This window comes from Myzus persicae, unplaced genomic scaffold (assembly GCF_001856785.1).
Source record: "Myzus persicae strain clone G006 unplaced genomic scaffold, MPER_G0061.0, whole genome shotgun sequence".
Lineage (NCBI taxonomy): Eukaryota > Metazoa > Arthropoda > Insecta > Hemiptera > Aphididae > Myzus > Myzus persicae.
In genome coordinates, this window is record NW_019103489.1 from 106,974 (window position 1) to 128,612 (window position 21,639).

General features: G+C 36.5%; 1 protein-coding gene across 2 annotated transcripts in view; it reads right to left on the reverse strand.

The window, feature by feature from the left end:
• Positions 1-3,263: 3,263 nt before the first annotated feature.
• LOC111034599 (protein Teyrha-meyrha-like) overlaps positions 3,264-21,639 on the reverse strand; it is a 132,546-nt gene continuing 114,170 nt past the window's right edge. The window contains exons 4-10 of one of the 2 annotated variants that reach the window (XM_022315885.1): positions 13,887-14,362; positions 12,985-13,170; positions 12,070-12,256; positions 8,980-9,247; positions 8,113-8,356; positions 6,141-6,215; positions 3,264-5,385 (exon numbers count right to left, since the gene is read on the reverse strand). In XM_022315885.1, coding sequence (XP_022171577.1) covers positions 5,314-5,385; positions 6,141-6,215; positions 8,113-8,356; positions 8,980-9,247; positions 12,070-12,256; positions 12,985-13,170; positions 13,887-14,362 — 1,508 coding nt within the window. In that variant the 3' untranslated portion in view covers positions 3,264-5,313. The remainder of the gene's footprint in view (positions 5,386-6,140; positions 6,216-8,112; positions 8,357-8,979; positions 9,248-12,069; positions 12,257-12,984; positions 13,171-13,886; positions 14,363-21,639) is intronic. The other variant, XM_022315886.1, reaches the window with a different exon arrangement.

The following is a 21,639-nucleotide window of genomic DNA, read 5'->3' on the forward strand; positions in this document are numbered from 1 at the left end:
GTTGGTTTCTGTTAGATTTTTCGATTTAGTTTGTTGTTTGAAGGTCAACAATAAGAAATGTCATGTACTTATCTTTATAATTGGGAAAAGCTAAAGGAAAACGTAAATATTTATGTATATTGCATACTAATATTTGAAAATGCTCAATTTTTTTCGACTAATATGGCTCCCTCGTATGATGTCCTTGCATTGTAACTAAACATTTTTTTTTGATTAGCATTTGAACTTGAAAGTTTAATTTATTCGTTTCCTTCACTGAGAACCATTTTTTTGTATACGATGATTATTATTTGTATTGGATTAAAGTTTAAGAAATCAATTACACGATTTTGTACTCAATTATGAGGTATTTACACGTAAAGTATAATCTGCAACAGAATAGGCGACTTCTTTAGTTGTTTAAGCTATGTGTATTATGACATGTATACTGATGCTATTCAGATGTGAGTAAAATTAACCTATCTTCTAAAGCTTGGAACGTATATATTTATTAATATATTATTAATATTATTTTTTTCCGCGCTTAAAAATTAAACGTCTACAGGCACTTCTATTACATGTTTAAATAAAATAAACAGAAAAAAAAGTACTTAATTTTGATACTTTTAAACTGTATCAAGAATATTACATATGAATAATTCATTGAAAAGAATTACAATTATAGTCTCATTAGTAGGTACTATTATGTTTAATATTAAAACTGTAATGTGTGCGTATTTTATTATTTTAACATTATTGTAGGTGTTTACCTGTTATGGTTGTGCTGCTAACTTCCGAGGGTCAAACTTTTGGTGAATTTTAAGAAATACTTAAAAAAACTTTTACTTTAAGAAGTATTTACTTTGAAATATTGTTCAAAAAATAGGCACTAAAAATATATACTAGTTATAATTATTTTTGAAGAACATTTCATGTGATAAGTAGCTGCAGAATGTAGTTAACATAGGCGTATAATATACGTGCGTAACAGTGGTGAGAGTGGAAACCATCCTTATCTTAAAATTAAGACTTCCTCGGTATATTTTGTAATTAGGTAAATACTATCGAAAACCGCATTTTAGATATGTAGGAGTTTTTACTCAGAAAAGTAAAATATTTTAAACGATTAACTACTGAAAAATGTAGGTAATACTTAATACATACTAGCTTCTAGAAGTAAAATGTCTTTATTAAAGGTAAATACTAGATAATCAATTTACCTTCATAACATTTCCTACCGACAGAATTCTTGCGCCAGAAAATTAAAACAAGACATTTTTCGTAATTTTACCAATTGTGAGTTGGTATTCAAATTTTTTACACCTTCACTAATTTTGTTATCAATTAGTAAAGTTTGTATAATTGTGAGTGAATTATAATAAATATAAATTTACATTAAAATGTGTATACCTATGTATATTTTAATCAACAAATGAAAATTTTATTTTTATACACATTTTCTGGAAAAAAATCGCTGGGCCACATAACATCTATCCAAATGCAATTTCAGTTTCAAGAATATTATCAACCATCATCCTAAGTCATAGACTCATAGCATTCACTCAAAACGTTCTCATTGGCCGGTTATTTATGAGGTATTTAAAGCTAAAAATTCTATCAACTCAACCACTCAGATTACTTCGACTGCGTATACTCGTAGTACCCACTCTTTTTCTTCAAATTATAATCATCCCTTTTCCTGTTAATTTTTAAGTAGATGACTTTTTTAAAAATATTTTAATCATCGAATAAGTAGTTTTTGAATTATTAAACTTTGTGTACCAATGATTGTAGGGGTAGGCCCATGATTATAGGTTTGAAAGATATGATGACTTAAAAATGATAACATATAATTATTAATTAATATTAATCTATTAACATTTGATAATTTGTAAAAACCGTAAAATTAAAACATAAAAACTAAAAAAACAAATACATAATGAATTAATGCACACTAGATTAAAAATAATACTTGCATCTTACATTTTTGTGAAAGTCGCATAAAAGGAGTAAATGACACGTATCTATAATATATTATATTGTCCTTAGTATAATTTGTATCATTTTTGTAACTCAGAAACTACCAGTTCGCATTTCAATGAAGATACATCTATATTTTAAAAGAAAATCATCTGTTTCACAATATACAAAAAAGGAAGCTTAATAGGTTCATTTTAGTCTGAAAGAAATAAGTTTTTATCGTAATAAGACACGCTCTTATGGTTTCAAAAAAAAAAAACGAAGTATTTGAACATCTGGCCAGTGATAGGTATAATACATGAAAATTTCAAAAATTATTATTTAAATAAATTCATTATAAGACGAAAGACGTTCATGATCATGTTTGGCGAATCACTCTATACACAGATATAATATAGTAGTAGGAATGTTTTCGTATGATATACTCAATCAAGTTGCATTATTGAGTTTTATATAGATGCCTCTAATTATATAGACACTTTTATTATATAACAGTTAGCTCAGATATTATGTTCAGATTTATTAAATCTAATCAGTGGATATACTTTAAGTCAGTAAATTAAGCCCCCCTCCTATATAAATTTCCAAAATTACGCCGATAATGTACAAGGTGCTTTGAGATTCGGTTTCTGCTGCACAGTGTAGCAGAAAATAGAAATTCAAGTACACACAGTGAAGTAACCACGTAAAAAAAATTTTGGACACTCCACACTGAGTATGCATATATTTAAATTCCAGCTATTGCCGTTTGTGATTGATTAATGAATGGAGTTAAACAAAAAACAGTCCACAATATTTGTGAAGAAACATCAAGTATAATAATTAATTAATAATTAATAATAATAATAATAATAATAATGATGATGATAATAATAATAATAATAATCATAATAATAATATTAATAATAATAATAATAATAGTAATAATAATAATTACAATAATAATAATAATAATAATAATAATAATAATAATATAATAACACGTTTTTCCCATTATGATAAACGCCAGATATATTATATAGGAGACGAAACACAATATACAGAGTTGAATAATAATGAATATAATAATGAAATATAATAAAAGATTTATAATTTTATCGGTTATAATAGTATGTAGGTATTTTTTGATAGTTTAGTTATTAGGTAGTTTATAAAAAAAAATTTGTTTTGGCATCACAACGCGGCTCACGTATCGAAACGGAGATAAAAATCGTCTTCACTGTAGACTCCTCTACAGCCAGAATTTCAATAGTAATGATATTCACCCATCACATTAAATTTGGCAAAACGTACTGTTACGGCCGGTAACGGGGTATCAAATTTCGGGAAAACTTGGTCTTGAATAAAAAGGAAAAAAACCAGAAAGGTTTCGCTTCACGATTCGCAGCGATGTCCGCGTGTATCTATTATCGTTATCATTTTGCTGTTCTTGGAGCATCACAGTTTTATTTTTTTTATACAATTTGTCAGATCTTAGTGTTTTTTATGCCCCAGCTATGTTCGATACGTCCACACTTGCATTTTGGGCAATTTATTTTCGAGTATTTCTACCAGTTTTTTTTCCTATCATTATTATTATCATTATTTATCGTGGTTTAGAACCGTTACTTGAACAACTGTCCGGTTGTGACTTTAACGCGCGCGAACGACGGGCATTATCCTGTACTCGTGGAACTACCTAATAATTTCAGTGTTTCAAAATTTTACTTTTTAATTTTCGCAATAGCTTACGCGTCACGTCAACGGTTTTCACAAAATGCACCGGTTCCAGTACGGTTTTCAGTAATATCATATTGGGCTTAGGTATAATAATATATAACATTATTGTTAAATTAACAGTACCTATATATAATAATAATGTTATTTTTAAATTTTAACTCTAATAATGTAATATTGTAATAATTTTCATATTATATAATATATATATATAAACTTATTATTTCTAATAAGACTAATGAAGATTCGCAGTCATAACACATATTATGATGACGTTTTTCTTTTTTTTTTTTTGCTAACGTCAAACGACAAAGCGATTACCCCTATATTATAATAGTGTTAAACATCTACTTTCACTAAGAAGAAAAAAAAACATAACGTGTAAGTATATTATTGTTATAATATTAAATAATTAATGTACATAATTTTTAACACTCATATGCCAGAGAATATATAACTACACACTCGCACGCACACACCCACACACACTCACACGCGCGTATATTTCGAGGGTGCAAACTCGTTGACACTGCAGCGATAAAAGTGGGGTTGAGACTTTTTGATGTTTCGTCTATACACCACGATATGCCTTCGCATGGCGAGGCGAGTGTAAAGTTCAGTGCGACAGTCACCGGGCCAGGGGAGGAAGGGCTACGCACCCTACGATCTCGATCTCCGAACTCCGCAACAGGTGGGCCAGATATATTGATATATATATATAAGAGCTTTATTGCGATCTCAGACCATCGACATCGGACTATAGCAGCCACAGTATGACATTTTTGGGTAAACGCAGAAAATATATTTACAACGCTTATAGTAGGTAGGTACCTATTATATCTACAACGTCGAGCGAGTGACATAATTTAATACAGGCACATATGTTATTATTATGTAAGTCATCCGACGAGATCATGACGAGTGGTATACATCTATCGAGTGAGTGGTGGTGTGTACACGACAGTAATGGTGGTGCGTGAGTATATATAATATATAGGTCATATATAAAGGTATACCTATGTACAAATACAAATAGTATATATTTTATGCATATATTTGATTTTGCCAGACCGACTTGTCTCGTACGATATATAGCATATGTATTGTTGATATGTCGATATTATTGCATGGCTTATGATGGGTTTGGCGGCCCGAGAGAGGGTGCATGGAACGTCAGTGTCGTCGGTGGGCCTGGGGGTAGCGGGGTGGGTTTGGGGGGGGGGTAAGGGGCACGAATGCACGATGCGGTAAATGGAAAACGCGTAAATGTCACACACACATATTATTATTATATTATATTATTTACAAAGGCACCCCGTACGTTGCGCGGCGACGACGTACGACCTAAGGCCGCGCGTGATGTTTTATAATACATAGGATATAATGTGGGTGTATGGTATGGGTACGTTGCACGTGGCGATTGTTCGTATACTATACGACGTTGCGATAATGTTTGTACAATAATTTGGAAACGAAATCGGAAATAGAACACGCGGCAAACCGGGAAAAATAAAAATTACAATGAAATAATTTACAAATAAATATAATAATATGCGACGGCGCGGAGGTGACGCGGAGGAGACGAGTCCCGCCGAGACATATATTTTCGGCGCGTTCTGCAGCTGCGCTTCAGCCGATTTACAGGTAAACGCGACGCAAGTTGGACGGAAGCGTTATCACGTAACACTGCGGACACAGCTTTTTAGCACCCTGAAACACGAAGAAGACATTAGTATCACGATAAATCTGCGTATTTTGGTGGGCACGATGTATCAGTCGGGTCCGTAGGCGCCGATTTCACAGTTGAGTCACATCATTAACAGTACCAGTTGTAGGTACTATTACACACTGTTAACGCAAAATGTTTAATTTTTGAAAATGCATGAACGGTGGGTAAGTCGGGCAGGTGTCCCGTCTACCCCCCGCGTATGTATACATATTTGATATTGTCGATATAAACGATGGCGGCGCCGCGGATGAAATGCGAAAGCAGTTCCCGCGGCGTCGTCGGTTAAAAACTGAAAACAAAAGGTACTATTACATACACTAGCACTACTGAAATGTACACTTTTCCGTGTTAAGAAGATTATACTATAAGTATACTATGACACAAGACAGGTCGAAGAATGATTTGGCGGTTCAAAATATTGCCACGAAACGATTGTAGAATCTTTGGACTTATAATGCGATGTTCAAGGACATATGTTTGTCGACGAGTGATCGCCGAGAAAAAATACTCTTACACCGAGATGAATATAATTGCAGACAATATTTTCATACAAAAATGTTTTTTTTGTTTTAAATCTCAACTGAAGCCAATATCCAGAGAATCGGAGTAATGTCTATGAACAGTATAGCTTAAGGTTTTCATTTGCCCCCATGCTAATGTATAAAAGTCAGCGCCCATGGTCGGGTCTGTGTTGTTATAATATCATGTCGGCGAGCAGTGAACACCTCAAACTCACCAGTATCTGTAGCCAGCACACTTCGCAGTACACGTGCCAGCACGACGTCGACACGACGGGATCTTTGAAATTTCCCTGGAAAAGTGAAAAGTCGCTTTTAAGAACTGTCTTATATTGTACAGACGCGGAATCCGAATACGGGTCGTCCCTGTGGGAGGACGATGACGAGGGTTTCCCGATTTTCCCGTCCCAGGACGATTCAGTGGAGCCGCAATGAACGGAATTTGTATAACCACTGCGGATAGGGTTAGTAATGTGTTCAGGTTTTAGATGGTATTCTTATCAACAGTGTGTTACAATGCCTAATTCATCAGATATTAAAATATGCTTAAATATATTGTAATAATATTATTTACATACAAAAATGTCAAATTTCCTAGGTTTAAATTAAGATATTTGGGTACATTTTAAAATTATAGTCCAACGAATCACTTAGAGTATAATACTTCATTTGTTACGTATTAAAATAGTCAAGCAAACAAATATGTTTTATTTTAAACGAAATGTAATTGATTTATTATTTAGGACGGTGAAGTAATAGTTATGAATTTATGATTTATGAGCCTATACCGGACATATTAATAAATTCGTTATTATTTTACTAAATATTAAAATATATAAGTAAAAACCACCTCTTGTATTATTAATATTTATTTTAAAATAAAAATGCAAATATTTCATTATATTTTCATTACATTTTTAATGTTTATCATATTGGATATTCATTAAATATAAATTTACCTAACTCCATACCTAGTACTGTATGTATTATACTATAATATAAATAATAATTAAATATATTTTCATGAAAGTATTAACTAAATAGTAAAATATATTATTCAAGTAGGTAAATAAGTAATAATCTAGACAGAAATGTGTAGTATAAAAATATTATTATAAAATTACAATATTAGTATTATTTTTTGTTCGAAAATATAATAATATTTAACCATGGACAATATATTTATATAATATCTAGATATCTTTATCTAAATTTCTTATACATTATGATAACTAGGCAAATAATATCTAACACCTGAACACTTGACTCGCCCTATGTCGATTCAGTTAACCACATTGAATATGCATATTATAATATAGGTTTTGTAAAACTAATTTTGGAATGTACAAACTCCACCCACTGCACTGAGGGGAAAACTTGAATTGGGTCCGAGGTATTCTTTAATAATACTCGAATTGGGTCCACGGTATTATTTGATAATACTCGAATTGGGTCCACGGTAAATGTTTCAATGTTAGTAGTATGTATTTATATGTTCACAGTTTGTTTTTCCACTGTACATTTTTTTGTTCAAGCTGGAATGCTCCACTCGGAGGGCACAGATTTACCGTATCACACACTACGGAGATTACACACCCATTGTCCACCTATTTGTGCCTCACACAAAAATATTTACCGTGTTTTCACCAAATCGATCTTTTTTTTTTATCAGACGTAAAAAAAATGCTTATTGAATAATAATTTTAATATTTTAATAAATTTTACATAACAAAAAACAACATTTTTGGAAGACTTTCTAGTCAACCTCCAAGTGGTGTCATCCAAGTAACGCTAATTGGCTGGATTAAATTTATGTAGGTAGGTACTCGATAAAATATATTGGGACCCAATTCAAGTACTCGGTAAAATACGTCTGGACACAATTCGTGCTATTTTTGGGAGTAGGGACCCAACTCGATGTTATCCGCGCTGAAGGGTCAATAAACGCGAGTTATCCGATACCTATGGCCTTTTATGGTAGTTTGGAGAGGCGTGGAAGGCAGCGGGCTTTGCATTTGATAGGCATCAGTAATTTCGAGAAGTGGAACCGAATTATTGTCCATACGACGGTTGTCCACCGCATCAAGTAAAAAACGTCATATTATTGATACGGATATCGGAGGTTATACAGCCGATAGGGCCGTTAGTGTCATGAAAAGGATTTTTTCGGTATACTGTGGATGTACTTACTTTGCACAATAGACAAGTAAACTTATCGCTTCCGGTCTTGGACACCGACTCCAGTTCCCGGATCCGAGCTTTTAGCGCTTCGACGACCTGACCGTTGTTGTTGAACTGAGCGCAGTACTTGTCAACGTCCATTTTCGGTTTCACTGTCCCTTCGTCTTGTGTGTTTTCCTTCTTGATCGATACGTCCAGTGGCCCGACGTTTTCGCACGAGTCCATCGCCTCCATAGCGCTCGGATCGTTCAGCCTGAACACAAACCAACGATCACAATATTATTAATTATTACAATTATTACGATATTTTATGATTATAATTTATAGGCACGTTATTTTCGAGACGCGTCGTCACAAATGCGTACTCGTAACGCAATAATCTTATGCGTCATAACTATCAATTATTCCTTATTGCATAACACAATCATATTAAGTAGGTACCTCCATATATGTATATATAGGTACCACTTTGTGTACGGCTCTGCAGGCAAGATAATATAATATTATGTCATTACGACGATGTGCTGTACGGTTGGACGTGGCGGATTATGTACGAGTGATTGAGGGAGTTTTTGCTGAGGGTGGGCTCAGAGGGTAGAGCCTAATAGAACAGTATAGTTTAAAATAATAATAAAAAAAAAAAATCGGAAATAAGAACATAAAATCGGTTCAGTGATGACGCCACGCCGGGCAAAACACATTACAAGTCGGCGGGTGTCGGCGTGGTAGCTGTGTGAGAGGATGGCCAGATTTTAGTTGGGGGGGGGGGGGTGCAGGAGGAGTCAAGAATGGAAAAAAAAAAATAAAAAAAAACGAAAACCTAAACGGGCACTTGTTCGTTGGAGGTTTCGGGAAATTTCGAGCGACGACGCTTACTCGGCGGGTGTAAGTCGGCGGCTCTCCGAAGAAGCGGTAGGAGGACGTGAAGGGACGATTACGTCCCGTTCGGCGTACTGGTTAGGACCGTACTTGTTGTATAAGCTGCCGCTGCTACCGCCGTTTTCGTTGTCGTTGTCGTCGACCACCAACACCGCGTCTTCGGCACCACCGGCCGAGTCTTCACCACCGGTCGCCGACTGTCTGGGAGGCGGCTGCTGGGCCGGATTTCCGGGGCCTGTACAGTTGATCGCCAAGACTGCGGAACCTATACGTAAATAAAAGAAACGAACGCTGTTTAAGAAAAATTATTTTTTCAAGGAGAGGGTGTGTCACCCAATCATATAATAATTATTACATATAAATTATAATAAAGTTAAGGTTTTCAAAAAAAATTCCCCAATAAAAACAACCGCCCTAATAACGATCTTGGGGCGGAGATAGATCGCATAATAATCTGTGCAGGGCGATTCACCGAGCATTTCTCACCTACTCTCATAATAACGCAAATATAATATTTATTTAATGACTTTTGGAATTTTGAGGTATAACATAGTTGTTTAAGAACTTAAATATTTTATGATAATGGTATGAAAATTATAAGTTTTTATAATTATGATTCCTAAGTATGTTTATATTGGTAATTAAAAATTCTGATTTCAGTGAGTGTATGGTTAGAAAATCACCACGTGTTCTGCACGTAATAATTGAGGAATTAAAGTCATAATACGATCTAATTTTGATTTATTATGAACTTATACAATACAGTTATGAATGTGTGATTATATTAATAAAATAGGTAACTTTAAATATATATTACTTATATGTCGTAACACTAGTTGGTTATTCTGATTTCATCGATTTCGATTCGAATTAATGAAATATAATAATATGTACAATATACTAACGTACATTTATGAATAATAGCGTAATATAGGTATAAAATATCCATGTTGTGGGTCAGTATAGAAATCTTTACTGCAGAAAATAAGTGTAGAAATTGCCTATAAAAGAAATTGCCACGAAAATGCATACGGTGTCCTAAACTAATGGACAGTTTTATGTTTTAGAAATAAACCTACGTTTAGAGGGATGTATATGATTAGGTAATATTTTATTAAATTGTTTGATATTCAAAACCAAAATGGTGAATTGAAATTTGTTTTTAAAATAAATTAAGACAGATGTCGGTCGTGGCGACGATTTTTTTGACCTTACGTAATCGAGTTGACCACATTTCCATGTGAAATAGTTTGCATTTGAAGTAAAAAAAACATGACCATGGGACAGGAAAATTTCCTAATGTCCAAATTCTAGTTTAAAAAAAAAAATTCACCACTGTTTCACATAAATAATCATATATACTTATCACATACATTTAACTAGTATAAAATTGTCAACCACATGGGCCGTCTAGCTGATTATGTTTTTGTGAATAATTCATATTATATTTGATAGGAAAATTCAAGTAGCCATTAAAAAGAACAAATAAGTACAAAATATAATGTGGATAATTGTGTAGATATTATAATCACACGATCTATACGATATTTATTTTATGTTTCACCCCTAGAGCCTCCCCTTGTTTATACTGTTGTCGTCTATCCGTTGCTTTATTTTCTATGAATAAATTATCCAGAGGATTTCGCGTAAAACTGTGGTGGGTGGCTGGCAGGTCGTAGCTGCTAAGGTTTATGTTGTGGCAGTTAAGTGGTTTCTAAAAGCGATATCGTCACCGTCGCCAACCGATTTATATCTATAGTTGTAGAAATATTTTAAGTTAGCCTACGATATGATCTAGCTAGGATTTAGAATTTAATACGTTTATAAAACGGGATATAATTCTGCGGGATCTGCAAACACGTTCTACAAAAAAAGCATGATATTTATATTTCATTTTAAAATTTAATATCATCCTCGAATGTTGTTCGTGTTACGTAAAAATTAAATTCAGTTGTTATAATTAAAATGATTGTAAACAGGTAAAAAATGTTGGTATTTGATCATTCGTGTAGATTATTTGATTGTAAATATTTATTGATTTCATTTGCAGTCAATTTTTGACCAAAATAACAAAAAAAAAAATAAATATTTTTCTTGTCTCGTTTTGTAAACAATTTATTTCGGCCTTACATGCGGATATACAGCTTCAATCAAACATATCCTTACCGAATGTGGAGACACAAAAGAGGCCCGATAAAAACACAACATAACGGAACACCTTCACGACGCACTGGGCCCCGACGAAGAATCCATCAAAAATATAATTTGATTTATGAAAGACATTGAATCGTACAATTTAATTTAAATTATTTAAGAACATAATATTATCATGTAAAAAATAAGCCTATGGTGACGCTATCGAAGCTTTTTCTTAAATAATAAAAAAAAAATTATTTCGCAGATAATTTACAATTAGAATTCAGATTTAGATTATGATCAAATTACTTGATGCAATTGAGCTCAATATGTTGTATGGTTAATACAACCATTATATAAGCATATATAGACAACTTATGTCAAATATAAATAAGAATACAACTAATTGTAAGTACTTATCGAAGATTTATAAATTATCTAATTGATTTGACCATTTGTGTTAATGTAGCATATTATATGAAACCGTAAAAAAGAACGTATTTAAAATTAATTAAATGTAATATTACATTAAACTTTTTGTTAAAACCAAAAGAACGATATAATAATTCAAAGCATCATTTTTAATAGTAAAAAAAAAAAAATAACAAATATAATGAGCGTACAATAGGTAGAATGTAAAGGCGTTTCAAGGAAGAATTGCCGATCAATTACAAAATATTAATTCTTCCTTAAATGGTACACGTGCGTGTTAAAGTAAGCCTGTTTAATATAAGTTGTACACACATAATAATTGTTACGATTTTTAAATAACAACCAAGGGGTGGACTTAACCTTAATACGGAACTGTTTAATTCTTATATACGACTGTTAACACAGAGAGGGGAGAGAGAGACCGAGACAGAGAGACAGAGAGATAGATAGAGAGAGAGATATGAGAGAAATTATGGAAAAACTTATAGCATGAGTCTGAAAACACTGATCGGGTCTTACCTCTGTTGTATCCGCCTGCGTGCATTAGCATCGGTTGCTGTCTCATCCTGTTGTGCGGTTGTTGGCCGTGCCATCCGCTACTTCCGCCTCCGTACACGATGTCGTACATCGTCGTCTCGGCGTCGCCTTCCACGTCCACGTTTTCGTCTTCGTCGTCGTTACCCGCGGTCGCCACTGCTGGATGTCCCTGGAAAATAGAGTGGGCGTGCCGAACATATAAGTAAAAACGTCCGGGAAAACCGCTGAAGCGAATTACCGTGGTAACTAGGTTTAATATGGTACCAGAAATATGGTTGAAAATAAGACTGGACGGTAAGCGGGATTGGGTGACCGAGTGTTGGACATTTGTTAAATTTGCCGCACGGAATTCAAAAACGATGCCGAACACGATTACCTCAATATTTGTGTGAGTCGTATGACGTTTTGTCTTTAAGTAGGACGTATTACATAAATTAAATTCATTGTATTCACCTACGCTTTCCAACTGAGTGTCGTTTCGAATTCACATCAAGGCATAACGCAGCCTTATAGATGTCTACAGAGAGGTAAACGTTTGTCAAATCTCTAATTCTCTAACGACAATTTAATCAACGTCATCTTTTCTTTTTTTAAATAATTAATAACTTTAAAACAATATTGAATACCTATAATAATAATATTTAGTACCAATGTAAGTATAAATAATTAATATTGGTGTTGGTATTGCAGCATCAAACTTTTTGGTTTTTGAAGTTGAAATTGTAAACTGGACTAAAATAAATCCCGGAAAAACAATAATGTTTAGGAAATAAATAACCTCTAGTCATCGGGACTTACGATTTAATACATATTTGATTTGTGATCACTTTCCGGACCGGCAAGTTCTCAGGTCACTACTCACAAACAACAAGTGAACAATATAATATTTTTACGTACTTTGTTCCTCAGGCACATTTCCACGTGAGCGTTCATCTGCTCCTGGGTGGCCGCGGCCACGGGCTCGCTGCAAACGGGACAGCAGCAGGTCGCCGTTGTTGGCGTCAGCAGCATCTCGTCGGGTTTCCGTTTCCGATTTTTGATCCTCAACCGGTTGTGTCGATTGGCCTTGACTTTTTGATATGTCTGTATGGATTGAAACGATAATAAGTAAGAATAATAATAGTTATATTATTGTCAGAGGCATAGCGCCATTCTACGCACTCATATTAAATGATATAATTAATTAGAAGTCGAAGGGAGGCAGATAGCAAATCACCGGTAACCATTCCGACGACGAGGCTCTAAAACGGATTTTAGCGGTTTCAAATTTTAAATTTGGTGACAGGAGAGATGGAGGAGGTTAGCTAAGCAGAAGATCAATAAAATATTTTTAACGGGATCTTTGACATGCGCGCATTTAATAACACGATTATGATGAGTAATATTAACCTAAAAAACCGAACCGATTAATTTGAGATTTTGAGAGAATGTAGCCATGCCATTACTACATTATGTGTTTAGGTACATTGAGAAACGATTTTGTGAGATTCGTGTTTTTACGAAGAACAAATATTTTTTTTTGTGAATATAGATTATTGAATAGGTACAGAAAATAAATTTGTCATTGTGATTGAATATGATTTCAGACAAGCCGTATTTTATAATTTGGTCGAAACCGCCACAATCACTGTGTTAAAAATCTGAGGAGTTTATGTTTAGAGTAATTTAAGGAGGGGGCAAGTCCACGGGAATTTTAGTCACGGGAAGCTCCGTGCAGGATCAGCCACATATTAAATTATATTAGTTGTATGCTTAAAATTATGATATAATACAATGCAATAATGACGTAGTACACGTACCTCCCATCGGCCGTGCAGCGTCGCGTCTCTGCTGCTGCCGCCGGCGACTGGCGACAATCGGCCGCCGTCTCTGGGGCATACCATGAGACCGTGCATGTGGTGGCTGTCGCCCAACTTGTCGGGCGTGCCTCTCCGGTGCCGGCGTCCTGCCGCTGCCGCCTGCTTGTACAGCCGTTCCAGTTCCCATATAAAGTGCGACTCGAGCTCGTGGGCCGTGCGGAGCGCCGTGCCGCACACGGGACAGCAACCGGCCGCGGCCGCGGACATCAGCTGTTGGCCGCTTGCCGATGATTGCTGCTGCTGCTGCTGCTGCTGCTGCTGTTGCTGCTTGATCGACGACCCGTTGTTGTTGTTATTGTTGTGGTTGTTGTTGTTGTTGACCCCGGCCGTCGTCGCGGTGGCCGTCGTGGAGCCACTCCCGTTGGCCGCCGGCGTCGTCGTCGGAGCCGTCGTCATGGGCGGCGACAGTTTTTTCCCTGCGGAGCACCCAAAAATATCGTTAAAATCGAAATACGGCGGTCTGGCCGCGGTGGCCGGCAACACCCGCAGCGGTTGCGGCTGCGGTTGCGGCTGTTGCGGCTGCTGCTGTCGAGAGCTAGTGAAATCGGTCATCGCGCGGCGGACACTGACGGCGACTAACTGACTCTGGACGCGCGCCGACGACAATACGCGGTAACGCGGTAACGCGCGCACGCACGCACGCATGCCACACACCCTCCGTCACCCCAACCCTCATCGCGCACAACCCTCTGACGACGACGATCGTATCTACAGAGTGCTTGTCGGCGTGTGCACAGCGGCAGATCAGTCGCCGCAGGGGTGGAGACCCAAATGTATATCACAAGTACCTATACATAGTATTATATATACCTATCTATTACTGTTCTAGATCGCCACCAGAACAATAACCCGTCCGTCGTGTCATATTGTGTGTCGTATATTGTGCGTTTGAAGGGGTGCGCAAACGGCGCAAATATTATATGGTAATATCCAACGGCTATGTGGAACCATTCGAAAAGGCCCAATATCCAGTAGGTATACAATTTAAAATTGTATTTCATATTATAATTATCTGTTTATATGTCAGCGATTTCGTATTCTACTGCAACGGAGACGCGCCCGACCGTGCGGACAAGAGATTTCAACGCACTGTATATTATAAAGGTGCGTATCTATGACCGCTCTGCAGTGTAACCCGCCCTGTATAGGCATACATACGGCGACGATATACATGTGTTACGAGGACGGGCATTAAACGCTCTGGACGACACTGTACGTATATCATGTGCTCGCGACAATGCGCCCGCGGCGACCTAACCTACCTCACCGCCGCCCCCTCGCCGCCACTACCCCCCTCGCGGCGGATCGTCGGCGGTGCCAGTGGTCCCGTCGGAAAGTCACACAGCGTCATCCCCATTGTTGTCCGCCGTCAAACTCCATCCTGGGTTTTTATCTTCCCCCCGTCGTGTATACGCGCGCGATTATCGTCCTGTATAATATAATATATAATATAATAATATCATATTATACTATTATATACACCATATTATTATAATAACGCACACACACTCTTACGCGCGTTTGGCCGCGTGTATTATAGAACGCGCGCATATATACACGTGCATATATATAGTACCTTTTATGTACATAATTTATCATATATATGCATATGGGTAAGTCGTAGAATACGTATTTTTACAAACGCACGCACACAATCATTTTTATAAGAAATGAATGACTACAAAGGACGATCCCGAAGTGTATACGGTAGACACACGCACACACACACACACACACACACACACACGCGAGCACATATATATATATATCCGACGGGTTGTATAAAGGAGGACAATGCCCGCGGGCATATTCGGCGCGAGAGGAAATTCCGTCGTCGCCGCCGAAACCTCGTCCCAGCCGGTGTGACGCCAACCGACCAGGTGTCATACCTTTATACTGTGTACCGTGTTATATACATATATATATTTATCGTAAATTGGAATTGTGTATATATAATAATATAGTGTTGCCAATGTACATAATGTATAGTTATAGTAGGCCATCGGAAGCAGGTACCCGGCGGAACTTCGGTTCGGCTTCGTTCCACGGCACGAAAACTGCACTGATTTTTTATTATATGGACGATTGTTAACTGAGTTAACTTAACTCGGATCGAAGGAAAACAAAGTTCAAAACGTATATTGTAAACTCCACCCTGTTGTTTCAGATAAAAATTATTGACGTATTATAAACTCGGCCTGAATAAAAATAAAATCCTTATATTTAATTCATAATTGATCTTATAATATTTTTGAGATCCATAAAATATAGGCATAACCCAGAGGACACCGCGAGAAGGCATTCTCGTTTTATTTTCAAGTTCATGTTAAAAGAGTATGCAAATTCGTTATAGCAGAATTAAATCATATAATAATATTCGTTTTATATGCTATTTATTATTTTTTTAGATTGAATTATATCATACTTATCATGTTTTATTGTTGGAAATTATCGAGTCGAGTTTTGCAATCGACCTTTTTCATTGCCTAAGTCTTCCCGGCCGAGTTAACAACAGAAAAAGTAATCGCGGTCCACATTTGATCTTTTATATTGCACCGGGGCAGTTGTAAAAATATTGTCTCAGCGGTCGTCGGGATGCGCAAACTTCGCACAGGACCCACCCATCCACCCACCCACGACGGGCCGCCGCTCCGACACATTCCGAAAAGGGATTATTACTTTCGTGGTCCACTGGAAAACTGAACTCGCACTACGTATAATATAGGTACCTATTATATTACAAAATGTCAATATATCGTATCACATACAATGTATTATTATAATATGACGTATGCACCTGCACGTGGGCACATGTGGAGCGAGCACCTATAAGGTCGCGGTGTGTGAGTCGTGATGAAAATATAAAACATAATGAAAAAACGACGGACGTGAAATGTTTAAAAATGTGAGACGATGGCAGTGGCACGATTGAGAATATCATATTGTGATAGTACGTAGGTATTCAGCTCTGTTGCAAACAATTCAATATACATTTGGTCAGACTGTACACTCGCGAAAATACTAGACGCTTTACTCTCTGTTTTTTCGGTTGAGGACAAACACTCTTAACATTTAACACTGTGATATATTTTTTAAGGGCCAACTGTACAATGATCTTATATATAAAATATTAAAATAATGTGCTATACTGCTATATCACTTGTCTATGTATTTTTCTACTTAAGCGAACATTGTTGTGGTATTAAAATACAATTGAATTCAAAAGCGAGTCCTCACAAATATTTTTATGGTATTTATATGAAATTCCCATAAATGTATTACCTATATAGTCAGGGTAGATATGATAGATTAGATTACTTGACTTTTTTTTTTGAATATTATCGATTTTGTAAAGCCTCCGAATTAGCAGATAATCGGTTCACCCCCTGCGTGTCTCGATATAAAAATGTGTCACTAAAATAGTGTATGATATCGAATAGTAGGTGTATACTATAATATAAAGTAGTAAATAGGTACAGACGATGCTATTTTAAATACGTTTGCTAACAGGGGAAGAGTTAGGCGCCTTTGCCTTATTCTACTTATTATTTATATGTTTGTTTAGTCATACACATTTTTTGGATAAAGTATTATAATATAATACATGAGGAAACATTTTTCTGATATTTAATGCTTAATGGTATTTATATTTATATAATTTCATCAGCCCCATAAGGCACCTGGAATATATATATATATATACTATATAGGTACACGTCTGAACTCAATAACTTTTATTAAAGCGTATATTATTAATATTATTCTTTAACTACTAAACGTCTCGAAACATTGAAAAAACAATCGTGTGCGCCGAAAAACGTCACCCAAAAAAGTGATCCGAACATAGCTATTAATATTTTGCCCTCGTGGAGTAAACAACGAGGAGTTCCTCGTATAGGCGCACGACGTGGATTTGCTACTATCGGAATTCGGAATATTATACAGCTTAAAATTTCACTCACAACCTTTTTCCGTCAACAATGACGTGACTCGATGATTTCTTTCTCCAATTTGTCGTCGTTTTGTACATTTCATACCTAGTTATATTATACCCAAAGAACGTTCGTTAGAAATACGGCGGTACACGCACGGCGCGGCGTGGTGACTGTAACAATATTATCGCATTATCATCATGTTCGTTATACATACTGTAATATATTATTAAGTGCGTATATTATGGGAATAGATTGGCGGTGTGTATATTCTATTGGGTCGTATCTGGTCGTATGTTGAATGAATCACTGGTCGGTTGGATCGTTATTTGAAAAATTGTCAAATCCTGCGCATACACCCTGTAGACGGAACCGGTCGCCGGGCATATTATAATAATATATATGATAATCGCCGCCCGTACAGCTCGCACCCCGTCGCAGAGTCGTCGAAACGCACGCGCGCGAACACGTAGATAATAATATATTTACCAGCGGGCAAAGGTGTTTTGTGCGTTAACGAGGGGGGTTGTCGCTGCAGTGACACTAATGTTCGAACGACCTTTTCGATCGGGCCCATCGTACAATGGCCTACACGACTCGGCCCGCTATGTCACACCGACTAGTCGGGTCTAAACGCGGTATTGCAGGGGAGTGTTTTATTTTTTTCGAGTAGTAAATCTCATTTGTCGCCGCAGTTTCACATACGTGCACACGATTCTATTTAACTCACACACACACACACACACACACACACACACACACACACACGTAAGCGTAATGATATAGGTATATCTAAGTACGTAACATCGTATTAGGCGGGCACGGATGTAAGGCATAAGGGTAGTGTCCCCCAATACATTATGCGAATCAACCCTCCCATTTCCCAACCAGTTTTCGGTTTAACAATTTATTTCTAGTTAAGTACTATAGCGTCCTTGCCTCGTGGACTTACCCTTAAAAGGAAGACGCGAAATATTGAAAAGTCAATGTTATACAGTAGGATACGCTCGGGTATATTAAGTCCACGGGGGCATTTTAAAATGTTCAACAATTGTATTGGACTATGGAACCCCTCCAAAAATCAAATCCCGAGTCCACTTACATAATATTATCAACCGACAATATTATGTACAATCCAAACTTAAGTATATATATTACGCACGCGTTATAACAATACGGTTCAGTGTTGACATATATTAAAACTTATTAAATATAAAGTATTACTTAGTCAGTAAGTAGTCCAAGCAGATGAGTGAGTGGTAAAGCGCTGGGTTTTTGCTAACGACGTCGTGATGATTTTTAATACAAAATAGCTCAACTTGTATACTTTGCATAGATAACATGGTACCGAATTGTTGTTACTTGCGTATATAGGTAAACGGAACACGAAACATTGAAAATCATGCTTAGATTGTGCATAAATAAAAAACATTTATGTAATTTATAAATAGTGTAATTTAGTATACATAGGTACATCATACGGATACGTACATGATATAGACGACTGCGGTAACTTAATATATACAATACAGAGCTCGTGTGTTCTTTTTCGGGTCAAATGCCAACATTTTGTATCAAAGTTTTGAAAAAATGTATGTGCCAGTAATATGATCGTAGATATAGAGTTTATTTTATCAGGGTGATGGGGTAGTAAAAATTAAATCACTATAATTATTTAATGTCAATTGTGTATTATTACTATTATTATTGTGTTTTACTTTTTTTTTTTATGATATTCTTTATATTATGTTATTATTATTTTTGTAAGTTATGTCTTATTTAATTTGTATAGTGGCAACATATGTTTTTTATTTTTACAAGCAACAATTTTAAGTTATTCCTGCTTCAGCAATCCTGAGATCGACGACGAAGCAATATAGTGGAGTAAGAAATTTGTACAAGCAAGTATATTATACGTAATATATACGATATACCTAATACTTGTAACTGTGGTCATCGTGGTGGCGTAAATTATTATTCTCCATCCATGGTCTGTGATTATTATTTTTGGACCGGGGATACTGCATACATATTTTATCCCCACATTATGTAAATATTATGTTCAAAAAAAATAAACAAATAAATGAATGAATACAATTGTGAAAATAAATAATTGTAATAACTCAACGTACGCAGTCATTTACCCCAAAGGGTACCTACCCATAGAACCCCAATTTTGGAATGAAGCAGCTGCTTCGAGAGAACGCGCTTAGCGTTAGCCCGATCGAATAGACATGCAGCGTAAAGCCGTTGTATTTTAGAAGTGACGTCACAAATGTGTGGGTACATTGCGCGGGAAATCGACCGAGTGCTCTTGTCTTGTAAATAGTTGCCCATGGACAGGACGGACAGCTGCCCACGCCAAATTAGTCACATCACTGAGCCCCTAGTTAGCCCTCCCTCTAAAGGCCTTTTCACTATTATTCAGTTTACAGCTCTACAATCCGGTATATCGCATAACTGAAAACGCTGGTTGTTGGTGTCAATTATATCAGCAGCAAGAAGCCTGCAACTCTGCAGTCACCACTGGTACATAGCGTGTGGTAACCGTTATCACTATTGAAAATGTAGGAAACTATTTAAGTTGCCGAAATAAATGTTGAAGTAGCAGTCAGTCGTCAGCGCAGCCGAAACTGTGCATTTACCGCTATCGTACAGTGCATCTATTGACTTCAGTATAAAATAATTTCACGATGCTATAGATTAGATGGGTGACAAATTACTTCACATCTCTTCCAGAGAGATTTTTAGTAGGTACCAAATACTAGTGAATACAATAAAACCGTTTGTCGTTCTAAATACTAATCTCTCTAGGCTTCTAATCTTGAAAAGCGTTCAACGAATATATCATACAACTTTTGTTTGGTATAATCATGGCTCGTTATAATATTATACATCCGAGAAACTATTAAATAATGATCGAGCGTAGGCGTTCCCCGCAGCCTCTCAATCTGGGATCTATGTTTACGCGGAGCACTTGTGGTCCTCCAAAATAGCTTTTGAATCGATGTGGCTGCGGTGATTTGGGATGCCCGCCTCCGCAGCCACCTCCGAAAGGGATTTTCTGACGGTGGCCGTGGATAAGGTCGGGGGCGAGTGCATTTCAATTTATTCCATTCCTATACACACAAACCCACACACATGTACACCCACACAAGTTTATACGGACAAGTAAAGAACGACGAAGAGGCGCTGTAAGTTTCCTCCCTCATATAACTATTACGAGTAAGGGATTTACACGTCGTCGTGGATGTCGGAATGGGGAAAAATGTGGTCTTATACTTTTATCCGGTCTACTTTCCCTGCTCGGCGGGCACCGATCGCGGAAAAACAAATTCGCTCACGTATACATATTATTATATACGTATATAGCCGTCACGTCTTAGGGGGTTGTATATATATATATATATGTTATATATACACACGTGTGCATATATGTTACACGTCATTGCTGCTTACGCCGGTGGGCGTGCAGGAAGACGTGGAGCAGTTTCAAATGTTTTCGCAAATCTATATACATTGTGGGGGGTGAGGGGGTATTCGTTGAGGGTGGTTGGCGGTGAGGAATGGGGTGCACTTGAGCAATATCAAATACATATATATATATATATATATAATACTGAAATACATAAACGCGCGTAAAACAAAGATATATATATATATATAGCTACCTATATAGTCGCTGCTGGGACTTGTGCGCGCAGTGCAGGTGCGTTTCGACCGCCGCGAACGGAAGTGAACCACCTCGTCGCTACCAGGAG